We start from the raw sequence: 17,491 nt of genomic DNA, 5'->3' as shown, positions 1-17,491 counted from the left end.
TCCAAAGCAAAATTTGGAAGATATCCAAGTCCTTGGTAATTAGGCGTTGAAATGCTAGATCACATATTTAGATTATAATTATGCTGAGGTTGTAGCCGGATCTTGTAAATCTGTGTAAATCTGTGTGCAGTGGTTGTAGGGTGGCTGTAGCAGCAAGTAAATGCAGTGTTTTACGTCATTAAATTACTTGTGCTACATGGTAATAGTACAATAGTGGAATTAGTAGAGTGCAATCATTTAAAATACATCAATATCATACAAAAGTTTGAACTGCATTCAACATTAAAAACATGTAAAAAGTAGCATAATTTAGTTCGTAGAAAGTCTAATAAATAGAAATATCCAAGGAAAAAGCAAGCGCATCAAAACTGTACTTAAGTGCCATATTTGAATAACTTTGTTACTTTCCATGTCTGATTTTGTGCTTATATATTACTGTTTGAGCAGATATTGAATATGTTTTGTTGTACATGTCACCAAAACCAACATGTCATAGGCTGTTAACAATCTGTCAGTAGTTTTGACAGAAGTAATTTCATATGCAAACATTTCAATCCAACATAATGGCAAATATGGAAATATGGTATGGAAACCCTCTGATTTTTCCTTTTGAAAGCTCTCTGGCGGCGTGAGAGGAGCCTAACGTCTAACTCTCACATATCTCCACCAGCGGAATGGAAAGATGAAATACGAGAATAGCAAATTAATCCTCAGACAGCGCAAAGACAAAGAGCCTTTCTCGGGCTTCTTTTGCGGGTATTCGCAAAAACGCTGAGTTGCAATACGTATGGAAAGTTAATATGCAGTAATGTTTAATGTCAGCACATGTTGTGGAATTACTTTGGCATCTGTCCTGCCTCTTTGGGAGAGTCGGTGTTCTTTCCTCCTCTTCTTGGTCTCTCCTCCTGGCAGCAGCTCAGGCCAGGATAGCTGGCTGGCTGGAGACTGAGGTTACTAACAGAACAGTAGCCAGACTGTGGCCCTTGGGAGCCAGAGGTGTCCTTTATTAGGAACTGATGGGACAGACATCCATATAACAAGAGCAACCACAAGGTTCCAAATAACAGACCAGAGATGGTTAGTTTGACAAACCCTCCATTGTTCTTCAAGGATATTTTAAAACCAGGAGGACATATGGTTGAAGAAATGGTAACAAATTGAAATGACTCATGCTCATACCATCTTGCCGCAAACAAATATGGGAGATTTCTCATGCAAGTGAACCGCTTAAAACAATTTTATCCAAATTTTCCAATCCACCATTCATTGTTACTTGCTACCCAACCCCGACTCCTACACACGCACACACATGCTTCCCTTAGCATTTGCCGTTGGAGATGAGTACTCGCAGAGAAATCAGGTGGAACGCGGCCCGTCGGGGCTCCTTGAGTTGATAAGTCAGGTTGGTGATCCTCAAATCCGAGTTTTTAATTATTTGGTGGGCTCCTGTTTGTCATCTGCCTGTGCATTCGGCGTGTCCCAAGCTATGGCTTCATAGTGTATTTTACAATGATATTCTTGCCTCCCATGGCACTCTTATCTACTTTACAGCTAGCATGAACCCACATGGCAAAGCTCTTTGCGGATGCCTTTACAGTCTAATAATGCATGTTCACTTACCTTACTTAACCTCCCATCATGGTGTGCTACCACTGTGGATACATTAAGGCTTGGCCTTGCACTGCAAATCAGTGCAGATTACGCCATGCTAACCTTAATAACATCTTGAATTTATCACAAAATTAATTTAATTCATGTCTTCTGTACTTTCTTTAAGTTATTGTGTCAGAATTAAGAATTGTTTTTCTCATCTAACACTAATTAGCTCTATGATAACATCACTTATTGAGCCGAGTTGCATGAAACAAGAATTTAGTTTAGTTAATTATTTAATGATTGAAGAAATAAAGACACACATTTGAAACTAACTGGTTAATAAAAAGGGAATTTGGCACGTTTAGATCCAACTCTAACTTTTATGCATGCCAATGACTAAATGTTAGCACACTTTCGCTAATTAACATCAGCCCTTTCCCTCGAATGGGTAGCCTAGAAGCTGTAAAAAAAGAATATCATTCTAAAATATGTTTGTCATCTCTGTCTGTGTGGTCCCAACTGTACATGGAAACTACCGTCCAGTCAGTCAAAGTTGTTGAGCCAAACAACTTTCTCATGTACATGATGCATGACGCTGTGATCGAGTCAGCTCGATGTAAAGGCGCGTGGCCTTGTCACACTGTATATGTTTTCCTATGTTTATTTTGGTGTACATACTTTTTCTATTATAGTACATCTGAACAGTGTTTAGAGTAATTTTGTTCTGTCATGCCTTCTCATGCATTATGCTGCCAATGAAAAAGTACACAAGGGGTCTCCAGCGACGAATTGTGTATTCTTTTTAAAAGGTTTGCAATGGATGTGTGCCACTCACTCGTGTAAAGACTTTCAACCAAATAAACAGCAAACCACTTTTCGTCTTTGAAATATGTATATATACAATGTATATATAACATATGGTGTTGAATTTTGTCAAGAGTTACTTAAACAACTATATGGCAACCTTGATTCCATTGTATAATCAGTTTTATTTTTGTAATGCTGAGATCAACTCCATCGTAAAAGCAGTTTAGTATGTGGTCGGGGCATGCGTTGTAATGACTGCACTCAGCATGTGTTGGATGGTTCACTCAGTGTTTGCACTTTGGTAGAGTTTGCGTGGAGTCGTGCATATGTTGTGTATGCCAGTGCTTGAGTTGCTGGCCGTCTTGGTTGAGCAACTCAAACAAACGCCATTTTACCCCAAAATGGCTTCTCACACTTTTTAAATGTTGTCACTTGTTCTTAACTTGTCATCCTCACAAATGGACGTCAGTGCTATGTGTCTGTCCCCAACAACGAACAAAGTCTACTTCAGTCATGAAGTGTTTGTCGTTGGGATCAATGTGAATGCTTGATTGAAAATGCCTTACTTTTATTTGATCATAAATAAAACCATATTTATACATGTGTTTATATTGGTTGAGATTTAACATTTGTCACCTCTTATTTGCAGTGCAACCCCCCTCAAACTTGAAATTTAAAATTCTAAATGAGAACTCAGTGGAAATGTCATGGACAAGACCCTCGTCAAACATAGAGGGCTTCAGACTACAAGTTATATCAGATGCAGGTCAGTATGGGAGTCAGGATTTACAGTGTGTTGGTGATCTGAACCCAACAGTGCATACGCACAGTTTATACACACAACAGTCGATTTACTGTTAAATTCCCTGTTCTAGATGAACCAGCCAGAGACTTTACCCTTGATGCATATGCCACTACAACCTCCATCACTGACCTGACCCCTGACCTGGACTACTCGGTGTCCATAAACTCCTATTATGGGTCAGAGGAGAGCATTCCCATCTTTGGACAACTGACCAGTAAGTACATTTTTTCACAGTGGGTTCATTTAGATTGCTTAGAAAAAATGCAAAACTTAAAATTTTCAATTGAAAAAGACACAAGCACTAGCATTACTGTAATGTTGCAGTAATGCTAGTTTGTAAACAGAAAAGGTATACTTATATCCAGAAATTTCTCAGTAAATACTGGGTCGTGTCTAGAAGGTAACCCCCAAGTCAATGCTTAACCTTAACCATTCGAAGTCAATGCCTAACCTTATCCATTTGAAGACAATGCCTAATCTTGTCTATTCAAGGTCAATACCTAACCTTAACCATTCAAGGTCAATGCCTAACCTTACTCATTTGAGGTCAATGTCTAACCTTAACCATTTAAGGTCAATGCCTAATCTTAACCATTCGAGGTCAATGCCTAGACATAATCATACGAGGTCAATGCCTAAACTTACCCATTCAAGGTCAATGCCTAGACATACCCATTTGAAGACAATGCCTAATCTTGTCCATTCGAGGTCAATGACTAACCCTAACCATTGGAAGTCAATCCCTAACCTTAACCATTGGAGGTCAATGCTTAACCTTAATCATTCGAGGTCAATGCCTAACCTTGACCGTTCGAGGTCAATGCCTAACCTTAACCATTGGAGGTCAATGCCTAACCTTAACCATTCAAGGTCAATGCCTAACCTTAACCATTGGAGGTCAATGCCTAACCTTAACCATTCAAAGTCAATGCTTAACCTTAACCATTCAAAGTCAATGCCTAACCTTACCCATTTGAAGACAATGCCTAATCGTGTCTATTCGAGGTCAATACCTAACCTTAACCATTTAAAGGTCAATGCCTAACCTTAACCATTCAAAGTCAATGCCTAACCTTACCCATTTGAGGTCAATGTCTAACCTTAACCATTTAAGGTCAATGCCTAAACTTACCCATTCGAGGTCAATGCCTAATCTTAACCATTCGAGGTCAATGCCTAGACATACCCATTCGAGGTCAATGCCTAGACATACCCATTCGAGGTCAATGCCTAACCTTACCCATTTGAGGTCAATGCCTAACCTTCACCATTTGAAGACAATGCCTAATCTTGTCCATTCGAGGTCAATGACTAACCCTAACCTTTGGAAGTCAATCCCTAACCTTAACCATTGGAGGTCAATGTCTAACCTTAATCATTCGAGGTCAATGCCTAACCTTGACCGTTCGAGGTCAATGCCTAACCTTAACCATTGGAGGTCAGATTTTCATTGTTGTGACATCAAGAATAAATTATGAGCGAAATGTTAACTAATATCAGACCATCCAGACAGACAGACCATCTCCTCCTACAACATTGGAATAAGATTTGGTTGCCAGTGATATGCTAGAGAAAGGGGTATTTCCCTTTTATTAATAAGAGTATAACTTTATCCATGTAGCATTTTCATCAAGCCACAGATGTGGGAAAGTATGGAGAAATCACATCTGTTTGCCGACTCTTGAATTACTCACTGTTTATAGCTAATGCTTAACGATATGTGTTTGTGTGAATGTGGTTTTGATCCCGTCGACCAGCTTTTTTGATGTGTTGACTCTCGTGCCTTTTCATGCTGTGAAAAAGCACACAGTGAGGCAGGCAATGTACTGTGCTAACTCACCAAGTGTTTCCTGTGTTTCAGTCCAGTCCAGTAACAGCAGCGGACGGGTCAGGAAGCCACAGTCAGATGCAATCAGTGAGTATGTTTACTGTAGTGTCAACCGAAATCTGAACAGGGCCTGTCCTCCATGAGGCTTTCCAGTTTTTTTTAATATCTTTTTTTCCCCTTCATGACTGTCATCAAAATATTTTTTTCCCATGGAATCATTTGGTCAGGCAAATATTTTACCTTCTGTTAGGGTTGTCAACGGGTAAGCAGACAGGGACTGGGAGGGCACACATTGGTTTTCTATAATTGAAACCAGTTGGCACATCAAAAAAAGGAAAGGAAGGCTTGAAGCTAGGAGACATGTGTGCTGTTATGCGTCATTGAGTGGAGGGGAGCGGGAGGGGGTTGACAAGCAATGGTGTATTCATTGTGCCACCTGGAGGCAAGTGCTGTCCCTTCAACTGTTAAGGTTACCAGAAAAACCTGTTGATTCTTTTGGAAACTATACCCACATATCGAGATTCTCACAATCTGTTATTCATGGTTAAGCCCTCAGAAACTATTTGAGCCATAGCCACCCACATAGTTTGACCAAACTCTACTTTGATGCCATCATTTTCAACATTAGGTCAGGGAGAAAAAATTATGCCCTTTTAAGAATGAGGCTTATGAGATGTGTGGAACAGAATTTAGAGTCAGTGAGACCTAAGGGAAATGAGGATTAAAGTCCATCCACATAAGCTCTGCCAATTATTTCAATAGAGTCATCATAAATGTTCCAGGGAATTTCACGTATGATTTAAAGCCCCTTAGGATTTGAAAGTATAAAAGTGAACATTGCTGGTGGAACCTCTGCTAAATGTTTAGTCTGTAAAGCCCCTCTGTCTGCTGGAATGACTCTACCAGCCCACTGTTTGGCACTGGCCGATATTTCCTTTGATGTCAGAATGCATATCTCGGAGCCATCCAACTAGCTGTCAAGGTTTTTTTTTTATTTAGACAGACAGGAGAAGAAATGGACCAAGTGTAAAAATATTGTTCCAAGGCCAAGCTGCTGCTTCCATACCTTTATTGGCACATTTCTGGCTTGGAAACTGGTCTAATTTAAGACATAAAGGATGTGCTTTTTCTTAATTTTAAGTTTTTACACCGATCATTAACCAGTAGTAAAACTTCTTCTTTCCCTAATTTTGGCACAATCAGAACCGGCTACATTATTTTTTAATGATCATATTCCTTCTGACTGACTCTCTTTCTCCACTCTCTCTCCCCAGAGTGTTCGGTCAGTGCAATAGCAGATTTGGTTTTTCTGGTGGACGGCTCATGGAGTGTTGGCAGAGAAAACTTTAAGCACATCCGTAGTTTCATCGCCGCCCTGGCAGGCGCCTTCGACATTGGCGAGGACAAGACTCGAGTGGCCGTGGTTCAGTACAGTACAGACACCCGCACAGAGTTCCCCCTCACCCGTTACAGCAGAAGAGGAGACCTGCTCCAAGCCATCAACTCCCTGCCATACAAAGGAGGAAATACTATGACAGGTAAGGTGTTTATTACAGAAGGAGGTACAGAGATATAAAGTACTGCTTTGTACTTTTCCCTTCAAATCTGAATATTACCTTAAAGTTAAAAATACATGTACATTCCTTTCCTAAGGTGATGCCATAGATTACCTGCTGCAGAACATCTTTACGGAGGCAGCTGGATCCAGGAAAGCTTTTCCTAAGGTAGCCATGATCATCACAGATGGAAAATCCCAGGACCCAGTGGAGGAGTATGCTAGAAGGCTTAGGAACATTGGAGTGGAAATATTTGTCCTAGGTATGGTTTATTATTCACTGTTTTGTTGAATAGTGCTCTCCCATGTGAAAGTCTGCCTGTTCTTGGAAACCATTTGATTTTCCATTGATTGTTCACATCCATATTTGACTTGGTAAAAGTACTGCTGATGTTTCTAACATGCGCAATACTCTAAAACCGTCAACAGTTCACCACATCTGTAATGCAGCCACTGTGTAAAGAACATATGAGCTGATGGTGTTCACATTTTCCCTCTCAGGTATCAAAGGAGCAGATGAGGATGAGCTAAGGGAAATTGCCTCCACACCTCACAACAAGCATGTGTACAATGTTCCCAATTTTGACTTGATCCAAGACGTGCAGAAAGAGATTATCACAGAGGTGTGCTCCGGTGTTGATGAGCAGCTCGGCTTTCTGGTCAGCGGGGAAGAAAGTGAGTCAAAAGATATTAATCAAATGTGTTGCATTATATTGGGTTCTATGGTTTTGACACAAAGTTGTCCTAATAGGAAGCGCTGTTATTGTTAAATCACCGCCCAGCAAACATTTTGATGCTGAATACATCTTGAAAGCTCATGCTATAATACATTTCCTGCATTTGTTTCCCCAGTGGTGGAGCCAGCCTCGAACCTGCAGGTCACAGAAATTGCATCTAAGTCAATGAGGGTGCATTGGGATCCCTCCCTGGGTGATATTACAGGCTACAAACTCACCCTCAACCCCATGCTTTCTGGAATGAAACGCCAAGAGCTGTACATTGGGGCCACCCAGACATCCATTGTTGTCCGTGACCTTTCCCCTGAGACTGAGTATGAGATCAGTCTGTATGCCCTCAAAGGTCTGATTCCCAGTGAAGCCACCTTGGCAATGGAGAAGACCCAGCCTGTCAAGGTGTCAACAGGTAAGACGATTTGTTATGCATGTCACTTTCCTTGACTATTCCTTGAGCTGTTACCTTGTTTCATCATGGAAGCCATAAAAGGCCTTTAAATGACCCAGTATTTTTTGTCTTTTGGCAGAGTGCTCTTTGGGAGTGGATGTGCAGGCCGATGTGGTCCTACTGGTTGACGGCTCATACAGTATTGGATTACAAAACTTTGCCAAAGTCCGTGCCTTCTTGGAGGTTCTGGTCACTTCCTTTGACATCGGACCCAACAAGGTCCAGATTAGTTTAGTCCAGTACAGTCGCGATCCACACACCGAGTTTTCCCTCAACACCCACCATGACATTAATGCTGTAGTCAAAGCTGTGCGCACTTTCCCCTACCGCGGAGGCTCCACCAACACTGGCAAGGCCATGATGTATGTCAAGGATAAGGTCTTTGTCCCCAACCGTGGAGCGAGACAGAATGTCCCCCGCGTCATGGTCCTGATCACCGATGGAAAGTCATCAGACTCGTTTAAGGACGCGGCAACCGGCCTGAGGAATATTGATGTGGAGATCTTTGCCGTTGGCGTGAAGGATGCAGTGAGGTCAGAGCTGGAGGCCATTGCTAATCAACCATCAGACGCTCATGTCTACGAGGTGGAGGACTTTGATGCCTTCCAGAGGATCTCGAAGGAGCTGACTCAGTCCATCTGTCTGAGGATTGAACAGGAACTGCTCAACATCAAAAAGAGAAGTAAGTGGGATAGAATATCTTAACCCAGTAACTATGATTATGAGTGTAGCCCAAGTGGCAACTTCTGGTGCTGAGAGATTAAGCCAACGCGGAAGTGCCAAAAACTGCAGTTCTTCAAATAGCCACTTGAGGCTGACTCCAAAATCGAGTCAATCCCCACAGACCCCCATGTTAAAATGACCAACTTTACAGCAGAAACAATATATATATAAATATATTTTGGTCTCTAGCTAATTTCCCCCTTCATGACAACTGTACAGGGGTGAATTTTTATATAACTCACTGTCATTTATGTTAAGGCTTAAAATTCGGCATAATGAGGGCGTGGCCACTTTGAGTGGCAGGTGGGTGCCGTACCATGTCACTAGCTGCCAGCTGTCTGCTCTGCTGCGTCAACCGGGCCCGCCTCAGCTCCACCTCTTTGCCCATTTTTAGATTTTTCGGGAGTTAGTCTTTTTGTCACTGCCAAGATGCTGACGGTCGTAGCCACCCACTTTGAGCTTCACAACGGCTCTTCTTGACATCACGGAGACTATGTCCATATTTTATACAGTCTATGGTGTAGCCACATAATATGCCCATAACTTCTTGGCATCAGTTTTGGATGACTTCCATTTGCTAAGTATGGTAGTAACTTCATGTTGGTCCATGATGTCCTTATTAGTCAGTTGGCCAGGTCTTCAAGAGTTGCTTTAATGGTGAAGAGCCAATGTAATTAAGAAAAAGTGAAACAGCAGTATAAAATTTAAAATTTTAATCATTTAAAATTACTCGACCATAGCCGGCCAATAAACATACCACAAAGACACATACTGTACGTGCTTCTTGAATGAGTTCTATCACACCATTTGTTATCACTTACTGTTTGAAAAAACTACATTGACTGGAACAAAAGGGCTATTTTGACTTGATCCAAAAGGCCACCCCAGCTAGTAGAGCTGTGGCTGTTCCACCCAGTGGTAGAATGACATCACACCACACCACACATGATTCTTATTGATGCTGAAGCCTGTAGTCCCAAAACACACAAGATTCAGTGTAGTATTCCATACTTGGCAACTTTACTTTTTTTTAAACCCTGTTAGCTGAACAAGGTTACAACAATGCTTTGCTTTTCATCGCTGCCAGTAATTGAAGGTAATGCCCACGGCCAAGGCATGGGCACAGAGGAGAAAGGAATAAAATATAGCTACAGTAGACCCATAAATCTCACAGATTTACGTGATAATATGATCTTGGTAGTACTAATTTGAAACTTTTATATGATTTGGGCCTGTGCACTGCCTTTTAATAGCAGACATTCATGACAAGTAACCTTTTCTTTTCAGGTCTGCTTCCACCCAAAAACTTGGAGTTTGGCGAGATTACCTCCAGAAGCTTCCGTACCACCTGGTTGGCTCCTACTACTAATGTCATAGGATATCTGGTGCGTTTCCGCAAGGCTGAAGATATCACTGGAGACTACATTTCCATGGCTGTGGCTGGTGATACCACAACAACCATTCTACCCCACCTATACCCCCTCACCGCCTATGAGGTCAACGTCTTTGCTCAGTATGAGTTAGGAGACAGTTTTCCCTTGACTGGTGAAGAAACCACTCTAGAAGGTAAGAGAGATTTAGTTACCCAAATCTGCTGTAATAGTTATCAAAATGAGAATATTTTGAATTTAAAATATTCTCTCCTTTTCAGAGCAAGGGACTGTACGAAACCTACGAGTTACAGAGGAGACGACCAACAGCTTCAGGGTGTCATGGCAAGCTGCTCCAGGTTCGGTGATCAGGTATCGCTTGTCCTATGTCCCGCTGAGTGGTGTTGGGGAAGTACTGGAGGCCCAAACCACCGGAACGGAGACTACCATCGTTCTCCAAGAGCTTTTCCCCATCACCACCTACCGTGTGTCTGTGTCTGCTGAGTATTCCTCAGGTGTAGGGGACGAGATGCAAGTAGATGGAACCACCAAGGAAGGTGAGTCGGGAAAACTAAGTGTTTTTGGCAAGCAGCTATGTTTCTGCACAATGAATATGGATTAGTGTCTGATTCATTTTTGTTTTGCTTTCAGTCCGTGGCTCTCCTCGTGACCTTCGCGTCTTTAACGAGACCATATCCACAATGAAAGTGGCATGGCAGGCGGCTCCAGGAAATGTCCTTCAGTACCGCATTGCGTTCAAACCTGCCGAGGGCGGCGAAAGGAAGGAGATATCCGTCAAGGGAGATACCACCCGGGCTGTGCTGAAGAACCTCCAACCATTCACTGAATATGAGCTGTTTGTCAGTGCTCGCTACTCTTCTGGTTTGGGTGATCCTCTTCTGGGCACAGGAACCACCTTAGAAGGTAAGGGAGAATGAAACCTTTGAAGCATGGGAGGATTATTTCCATAGCCGTTGCGTGACAGAAATGTGAAGCATGCTTTGTGGCTGTGGGCTCAGCAAGTGGGTACTGCTGAGTGGCCAAATGAATGTCCAGCTTCTTTTCAAGATGCAAGGAAACTCGTGAGATTTAGGCATGTATATTTGTTGTATTTAATCATTGTTTATATTTTATTATGCATGATGTAAAACTACTGAAATTAGGTCAGTTGTCTCCCTCCAAGTCCCTCCAAGAATGTACCATCTGCTATTTCTCACATCATTTCTCACATCAGAATTAAGGAAGCTTGGCTTTTACTTTGCAAGGTTGGTTGCGTATATGGGCCGTGGTTAGAGCAGTAAAGACAAGAATGTGGCATTTGATGTAATTCTTTTTGGCATAGTCTGAGGGGCAGTGAGATGGAAATGGGTGGGGGATGCTTGTAAACCTAAAGAACTTATGAAATGACTTGGAACAGACGCTGACAGCCATATGGCTGCTGGGTAATACCTTTACATCGTGGCCTGTCTGAGACGCAGACTTTATTGTACAGTGGTTTATAAGACATATGGGGGATATTATATCATTAATGTCAGTTGTTATTCTATATTTTATGTGGAATTAAGGATTGCCCATCTCAAGTTCAGTACATCTGACAGCGGTCATTATACTTTACCTATGGGACGGCAATGATACGAATCTGTGTTTGAGTATCTTTTTCCTGTCTCTAAATGTTTATAGAGAGTGTAGCAGACACAACAGGGGGGCAGATCTTCTGTTGGCTTCAAACAGAGTGGGAAGAGAGATTGTTGTGGTGTCACGCCACAGGAAAGGAAGTCAAAAAGATCTCTTTTGAGAGAGATGGGGGGAGGTACTAGCTCTGGGTGGGACAAAACAACAATCAAGGTACTGTATCCCACAGAGGAGAATATCTCTGGCTTTCGGGCAGTTCCATTTATGACTTGGACCAGTAAACTATGTATGAAATCAGAAGAGCTCACCTGGCCTTGTATTACATTGTAGTGGGGAGTTAGCCCCACTCTGCTGTGCTGTATGGAATGGTCTTCTGTGCATTCGAATGAGGGTCATTTGAGGATCAGAGAGCAGCAATACTCAAAAATCTGTTTTTTATTCAACTTTTTGTGTGCCAAGATGAAAACAGCAGCGCAGTGTCTGTCTCTAATCGCGTCCGTGCGTAGCTCAACCTGAAAAAGGACTCCTCTTTGAAAGCAGTTTGAGCCCATGGACACATCAAAGCTATTCTATTCATCATACTAGAAAGAGTGAAGTTACTTGTTCCTTGATGTCGCCTCCTTACCCTCCTGGCAGTAGTGAGGTCCTCAATGCCGGGCGTGTTCCTATATTTAACAGGGACATTTACTGCAGACCACATGGATCTTAGCACTAGGTTGAGTAAGAGGACTTGTACTGTGCCCTATAGACGTTTTTCAACCATTAATTCACATCTGAAATAATGCACGTTTGTATACATTTGCAAGAATTCTAAAGAAATGTTTGTGTTGCTGTGTTTTCCTCCATTCCCACACTGACCAAAGGGCTTGGTTTTGATTATAGAGTTAGTTTCCACATGTCAAATCTGTGCTGTCATCAACTGTACACCCCCACAGGGAAAAAGGCTCCATGACAAAGCACCTTGTTTAGCCAGCTCTATTAAGCTGCCATGACGTCAGGAGGCCTCAACACTGATCTCGTTGTTTTGAGTGCCACTCACTTTGAGTGACCCTCTCTGTGAAGTCCATGTAGGCGAGAACTGGAAGAGAGTGGCCTGCACAAAGTCATCCCTTGTGGCTAACAGTGGAAGGCAGCCAATACAGAAGCCTTGACAGAATTTGAACATCCTGAAATGACTCAGAAGGAGGTGTCACAGCGAATGCTTAGGTGAACATCCCAAATATTGATATTATACACAAACATGGCACAATTATTTACTTAGGAAGAGGGAGTGTTATCCAGCATGTGGAAGACGTTACCTAAGAGGACCTTGAAAGCTGTGTGAGCTGTCTGTCTGGTCACAGGGGGGAACTGTCTGTTCTTCTTCCTCCAGGGTGGGGCAACAGACAGGCAGAGGCAGGGAGAAAGGGCGAGGATGAGTAGGAAAAACAAATGGGTTCTTCAAGGTGTGAACTGGGATTAAAAGCTCAGCCTATTACTGAGAGGTCATGTTCAGCCCCTGAAGCAGCAATTGTATAATACCTCAAATAATGAACTACTTGCATGACACAACAAATGTTTTCACGTGTGCCAGAGGGGATTCTTTTTACTACCTTTAACTTGGAGAGCAGCACAACAACGCAACGCAAATTTGTAGCATCTTGGTTTGATTTCCTCGTAAACGGATGCCTTTGGGAACGTTTAAACGGTACCGGGCTCTTTGAATGGTACCGCCAGACTGTTTTTTTCCACCAGTCTTAAGGCCCTTTGAGGTAATAGGCCAGAGACAGGCAACCTTGGCACGTAGACACTGAAGGCTTCATCTTCGTGGCTCAGATGTATGTCTCAGTGAACCAAGAGCAATAAAGTAAGGGAAGTTTGAAGTGGGGTGCCAGTGCTGAGATGGCACTTTGATGGAAAGATGTATTTCCTGCAGTGATTTTGTCAGCGTTTACAGAGAATACTAAGAACTAGCTGGGTCTTTTCAGTGTCTGACTACCCAATACCAAGGTTGTTAATAGAGATATACAGTGGTTTAATGGTGTGAGTTATATAAAACCATTACGAGCATGAGCTGGTATTGTTTCCTGTGTATTTTGTTCGCCTGCAGGCGTTTTTGTGGGCGATTGCCAGTCATTTATGTTTTCAAGCTTTAGACATCTTTGGCAGCAGATGTGACGGTTATGTCAGCACATGCCCTGCAGGGACTCTCTTAGATTGATGTTCAGTTGTGTCATATGTGGTTTTGCTAGAGAAGTGGGTGAGGCTTCCATGGAATAGTCCGGATGTTTTGAAGTAGGGTTGTATGAGTTACTTATCCATAGTCAGTGTATTAGCTACAGTAGACGACGGTCGGCACGCCCCCAGTTTGGAGAAGCAGACGGGAGTTACCGCAAGGGAGCAAAGCAATGTGCTGCTGTGGACGGGGCCGGCAGCAAAACGTATTTTAGACACCTAAAACAAAGGCCCATCAAAAAAAAACAGTTAAAGTGGACGCTATATTTTGAATATTTTCGCTGAGACAGCTATACAGTCTATGTTTCTGATGGGGAACTGAAGCCGTTATCTATGCTCTCGCCAAAGCAACCAGACTCCATTAAAATAAACTGTCATTTTACCTCGCAGAACATGGTAGTTGCTGGTCAACCGCTGCCTCGATTGGTTGATTTGTTTATGTTACTGTGTGACTTTGGTTAGTTCGGATTCACCAAAATCACACAATAACACAAACAAACTAACCGTCTTGTCCAAGGTCGTAATTTGAGAGTAGCCTTCTCCTTGAAGGGTGGGATGCAGTTTGTTAGAGGTGAGAGAGAGTAAATAAAGAGATCCAGAATGTTTTTATTAGCATGAAAATAAATCGACAATTTATACACTGATTTTGTGTAAATACATACATTACATGCAAACCAAAGCTTTTGTTAGATCTGTGCACCATGTGTTTCATGTATGTGGGCTTTGCTCCCAAGAGATGCCCCCTTCTCTTCAGCTTGTCTGCGAGTACTAATGAAAAGTGAGCCACTGTCTGCAGAAGTCATTATCTTGTGCTCCTTTCGCCCTCGGTTCACACACAGCCAGAAAAGTCTGTCACGTTCATCCTTTATGCCTTTGGCAAGGATAACCCTTTTGATAGACTGATCGCTGTCTGCTTGGTAGGAAGCGCCGCTGCTGTTGTTTCTGTTCAGATCAGTTTCTAGTTCCTCTGTATTAGATGGATACTGCTAATAGACATAGTGGCTGCCTTTTCTGTTGTTAACATTTCCACATTATGCATTGTGGTAGACTTGTGATGCATCTAATTTTTTTGGCATTTGGCTTTTTTGTTAAACCTCATTTGGTGAGTTTTGATGAATGAGGTTTGAGAGAGAGACCACCCAGCAGCACTGCTCTGCCTGTGATTATATTGCCATTAGGTGCTGGCATGTAGGGGCTTAGGGGCTTGATTCAGGATCAGGTTGTGTGGGAGGCTATGTGTGGCAGCAAATCCTCCTGAAGATCCTCTACATGGCAGCCATCAGACCTGAGTGTTGAGTCCATCTCAACATGGGCATCCCCTCTCAGCCAAAGCATGAGCTGGGTGCCCATCACGAAACACCACCACAAAAAATCCCCTCCACTGTGCCGTTCTCTTTTCCTCTCAAGAAAAATGAGTGATGGGGAGAAAGGCAACATCTGCAATTGTAGCAAACGCACTTTTGCGGATCAGGTTTCCTCCTTTGCGATGGAAAATTAAAGTGCAGCCGGGAGAGGCGCTGAGGATATGTGATTTATGATTAGTTTTGCAGAGATTTTTCCACTCTCTGATTATGAAGGGAGAAAATCAGGGTTGTTCAAACAGATCCCGAGGGGTTAAAGCAGAGACAGATGAGTGATTATTCATGGTTTATCGCTGGGGTTTCTTAGTTTTGTTCATTGTTTTTGTCTCGCTCACTTCCTCAAACCCTCCATATGTATCTGCGTTAGAAATCAACACCACTTGGACAAAGCTATCACTGGGCTGGAGCTCCCTAAAGCATTTTTTTTGTACCTCAGCGCTAACACTTACCATCTTAGTTCAATTATTATGCATCTGAGCAACTCAAAACAAAGAAAAACCTGAGAAAATGCTTTAGGTTAACAAAAGTAAAGCTGTAATGCTACTTATTTTCCACATTCATTACGCACAGGCTCAATTTCTTACATTGTTCCTCTTCATCTATCCACAGAGCTCGGCTCACCCAGAGACTTGGTGACCAGTGACGTCACCGACACCAGTTTTGTGGCGTCTTGGGTCGCGGCCCCAGGTAACGTCCGTCAGTACCGGATCAGGTGGAAGTCTCTGTACACTGAGGAGACAGGAGAGAAGATGATAGCAGGAGACACGACAACCACAGTCCTGGAGGGTCTCACCCCAGAGACACGTTACCAGGTCTCTGTGTTCGCCGGATATGGCCGCGGAGACGGTCAGCCCCTGGTTGGAGAGGAAACCACGGATGGTAAGTCACTTTACCTGCTTTAACTCTTCCACCATACTATATCCTTCACTTCTCTCCCTTTTTCATTTCCTACATCTGCTCCCTTCTTTTTTTGTTTCTTTCTTTTTCTTGGTATTTTTCCAATGCTTTCCTCCTCTCTTGTTTTCCTCTCCTGAGTTTCTGAATGTCTCGTCTTGGGGTTACCTAGAAAGTGTGAAACTAAGGTAAGTGTGATTTAACTCCACGACCATAAAAGCATAAAAGCCATAAAAGCTCTATGACCACAAAGGGACAGTTTTCTTTTTTTCATGTCTAACTGTTAAGAGGATCGTTTTTAAAGCCAAGAATGCAGGTCTAGACGTTCTTAAGCTTTAAAGTTTCATACATGCCTTTAAAGTTAGAGATAGAATGATGATCAAAAATGATCCAGGAAATACAGTTTGGCTGTGAGATACATTTCTGGGTGTTATGTAGAAATAGAGATCTGTCATTGACACTTACTGTTCTGTACAAAAGCGTATTAGGGCCTCTTTGGGTAAAACAATGTTGGTGTTTTTTTATGAATTCATAAATTTACAAGAAAAACACTTAGAGTGACAAAAAAGTTGCAAATTTATGAGAAAAAAAACGGAAAACAGAGCGAGGCGAAGGTCCTGAAAGATACATATACACGTTTTCTTTCATGTTCTTAATGTGTTCTTTTATGAACATAAGTACTAATCTTATACAAGTTACAGGAAAGAAGAGACAAACAACTTCTATTTTTGAATACAGAAAGGTGTGTGTCTTCTATTTCAGCACAGCTAACACTTAAAACCAACCGTTGAAAAGACGTTACTCCGAACACACTGCATTACCATAGTTACACACTGACGCTTTTAAGGGACCGTGCCTAACTGTCACTGTGTTAGTATGAAGAAAAGGCACATAACATAATGTGTTGAGCCACTGATTATGGTGAATTATGTCCTTAGAGTCCGCTAGTACAATATATAATGTATACAATAATAATATATGTTGCACTGTGTTGCAGTGTTTAACAGTGGCATAAGTGTGATGAGGTTGATCCAACCTGGCAAAGTGAAGCGATATGGTTCCTAAACAAAAATACCCCACTATTTTTAATTATCACGTTTTTGTACTTTGCTTTTTTCCGAGTTTTTTTCTCGCAAATTTGTGGGTTTTTTTCTCCTAAATTTGCCTCTTTAATTTCAGAGAATATCCAAGGTTTTTATCGTAAATATCTTAAGTTTTTTTCGGAATACTACACGTCTCCCTCTGCTCTGTATTCATTTATTTTTTTTTTCGTACAAGGGCCCTAATATGTAATAGTCGTAGTTCTGCTCATTCTGTTGAGCGAAAAGATAACGACATAGCTGTTCGCCTGAGCCATCGTGAATATATAGTCTTCGCGTGCACATCTTTACGACTGTGCGTGTGTGTTATATGCATGTACAGAGGTGACGTAATGTCCAGCGCACCTGCACCCGGTTTTCATGGGAGATGCAGGACAGATAGACACCGGCCTCTCCCTTGTTAGACTATACTCATGCTTGGATG

General features: G+C 42.2%; 1 protein-coding gene across 4 annotated transcripts in view; it reads left to right on the top strand.

The window, feature by feature from the left end:
- The window catches only part of col12a1a (collagen, type XII, alpha 1a), a 64,149-nt gene that overhangs the window by 2,447 nt on the left and 44,211 nt on the right, over positions 1-17,491 (top strand). For 3 of the 4 annotated variants that reach the window (XM_074660222.1, XM_074660221.1, XM_074660223.1), the window contains exons 3-14: positions 3,053-3,169; positions 3,279-3,422; positions 5,070-5,123; positions 6,311-6,574; positions 6,690-6,854; positions 7,093-7,266; positions 7,444-7,734; positions 7,853-8,455; positions 9,784-10,062; positions 10,148-10,423; positions 10,518-10,790; positions 15,683-15,952. The exons of the other annotated variant lie outside the window; for it this stretch is intronic. In XM_074660222.1, coding sequence (XP_074516323.1) covers positions 3,053-3,169; positions 3,279-3,422; positions 5,070-5,123; positions 6,311-6,574; positions 6,690-6,854; positions 7,093-7,266; positions 7,444-7,734; positions 7,853-8,455; positions 9,784-10,062; positions 10,148-10,423; positions 10,518-10,790; positions 15,683-15,952 — 2,910 coding nt within the window. The remainder of the gene's footprint in view (positions 1-3,052; positions 3,170-3,278; positions 3,423-5,069; positions 5,124-6,310; positions 6,575-6,689; positions 6,855-7,092; positions 7,267-7,443; positions 7,735-7,852; positions 8,456-9,783; positions 10,063-10,147; positions 10,424-10,517; positions 10,791-15,682; positions 15,953-17,491) is intronic. 4 annotated transcript variants of the gene reach the window in all.

The sequence above is a fragment of the Sebastes fasciatus genome, chromosome 15 (genome assembly GCF_043250625.1).
Source record: "Sebastes fasciatus isolate fSebFas1 chromosome 15, fSebFas1.pri, whole genome shotgun sequence".
NCBI classification, from domain to species: domain Eukaryota; kingdom Metazoa; phylum Chordata; class Actinopteri; order Perciformes; family Sebastidae; genus Sebastes; species Sebastes fasciatus.
This window is presented reverse-complemented; position numbering and strand designations above follow the sequence as displayed.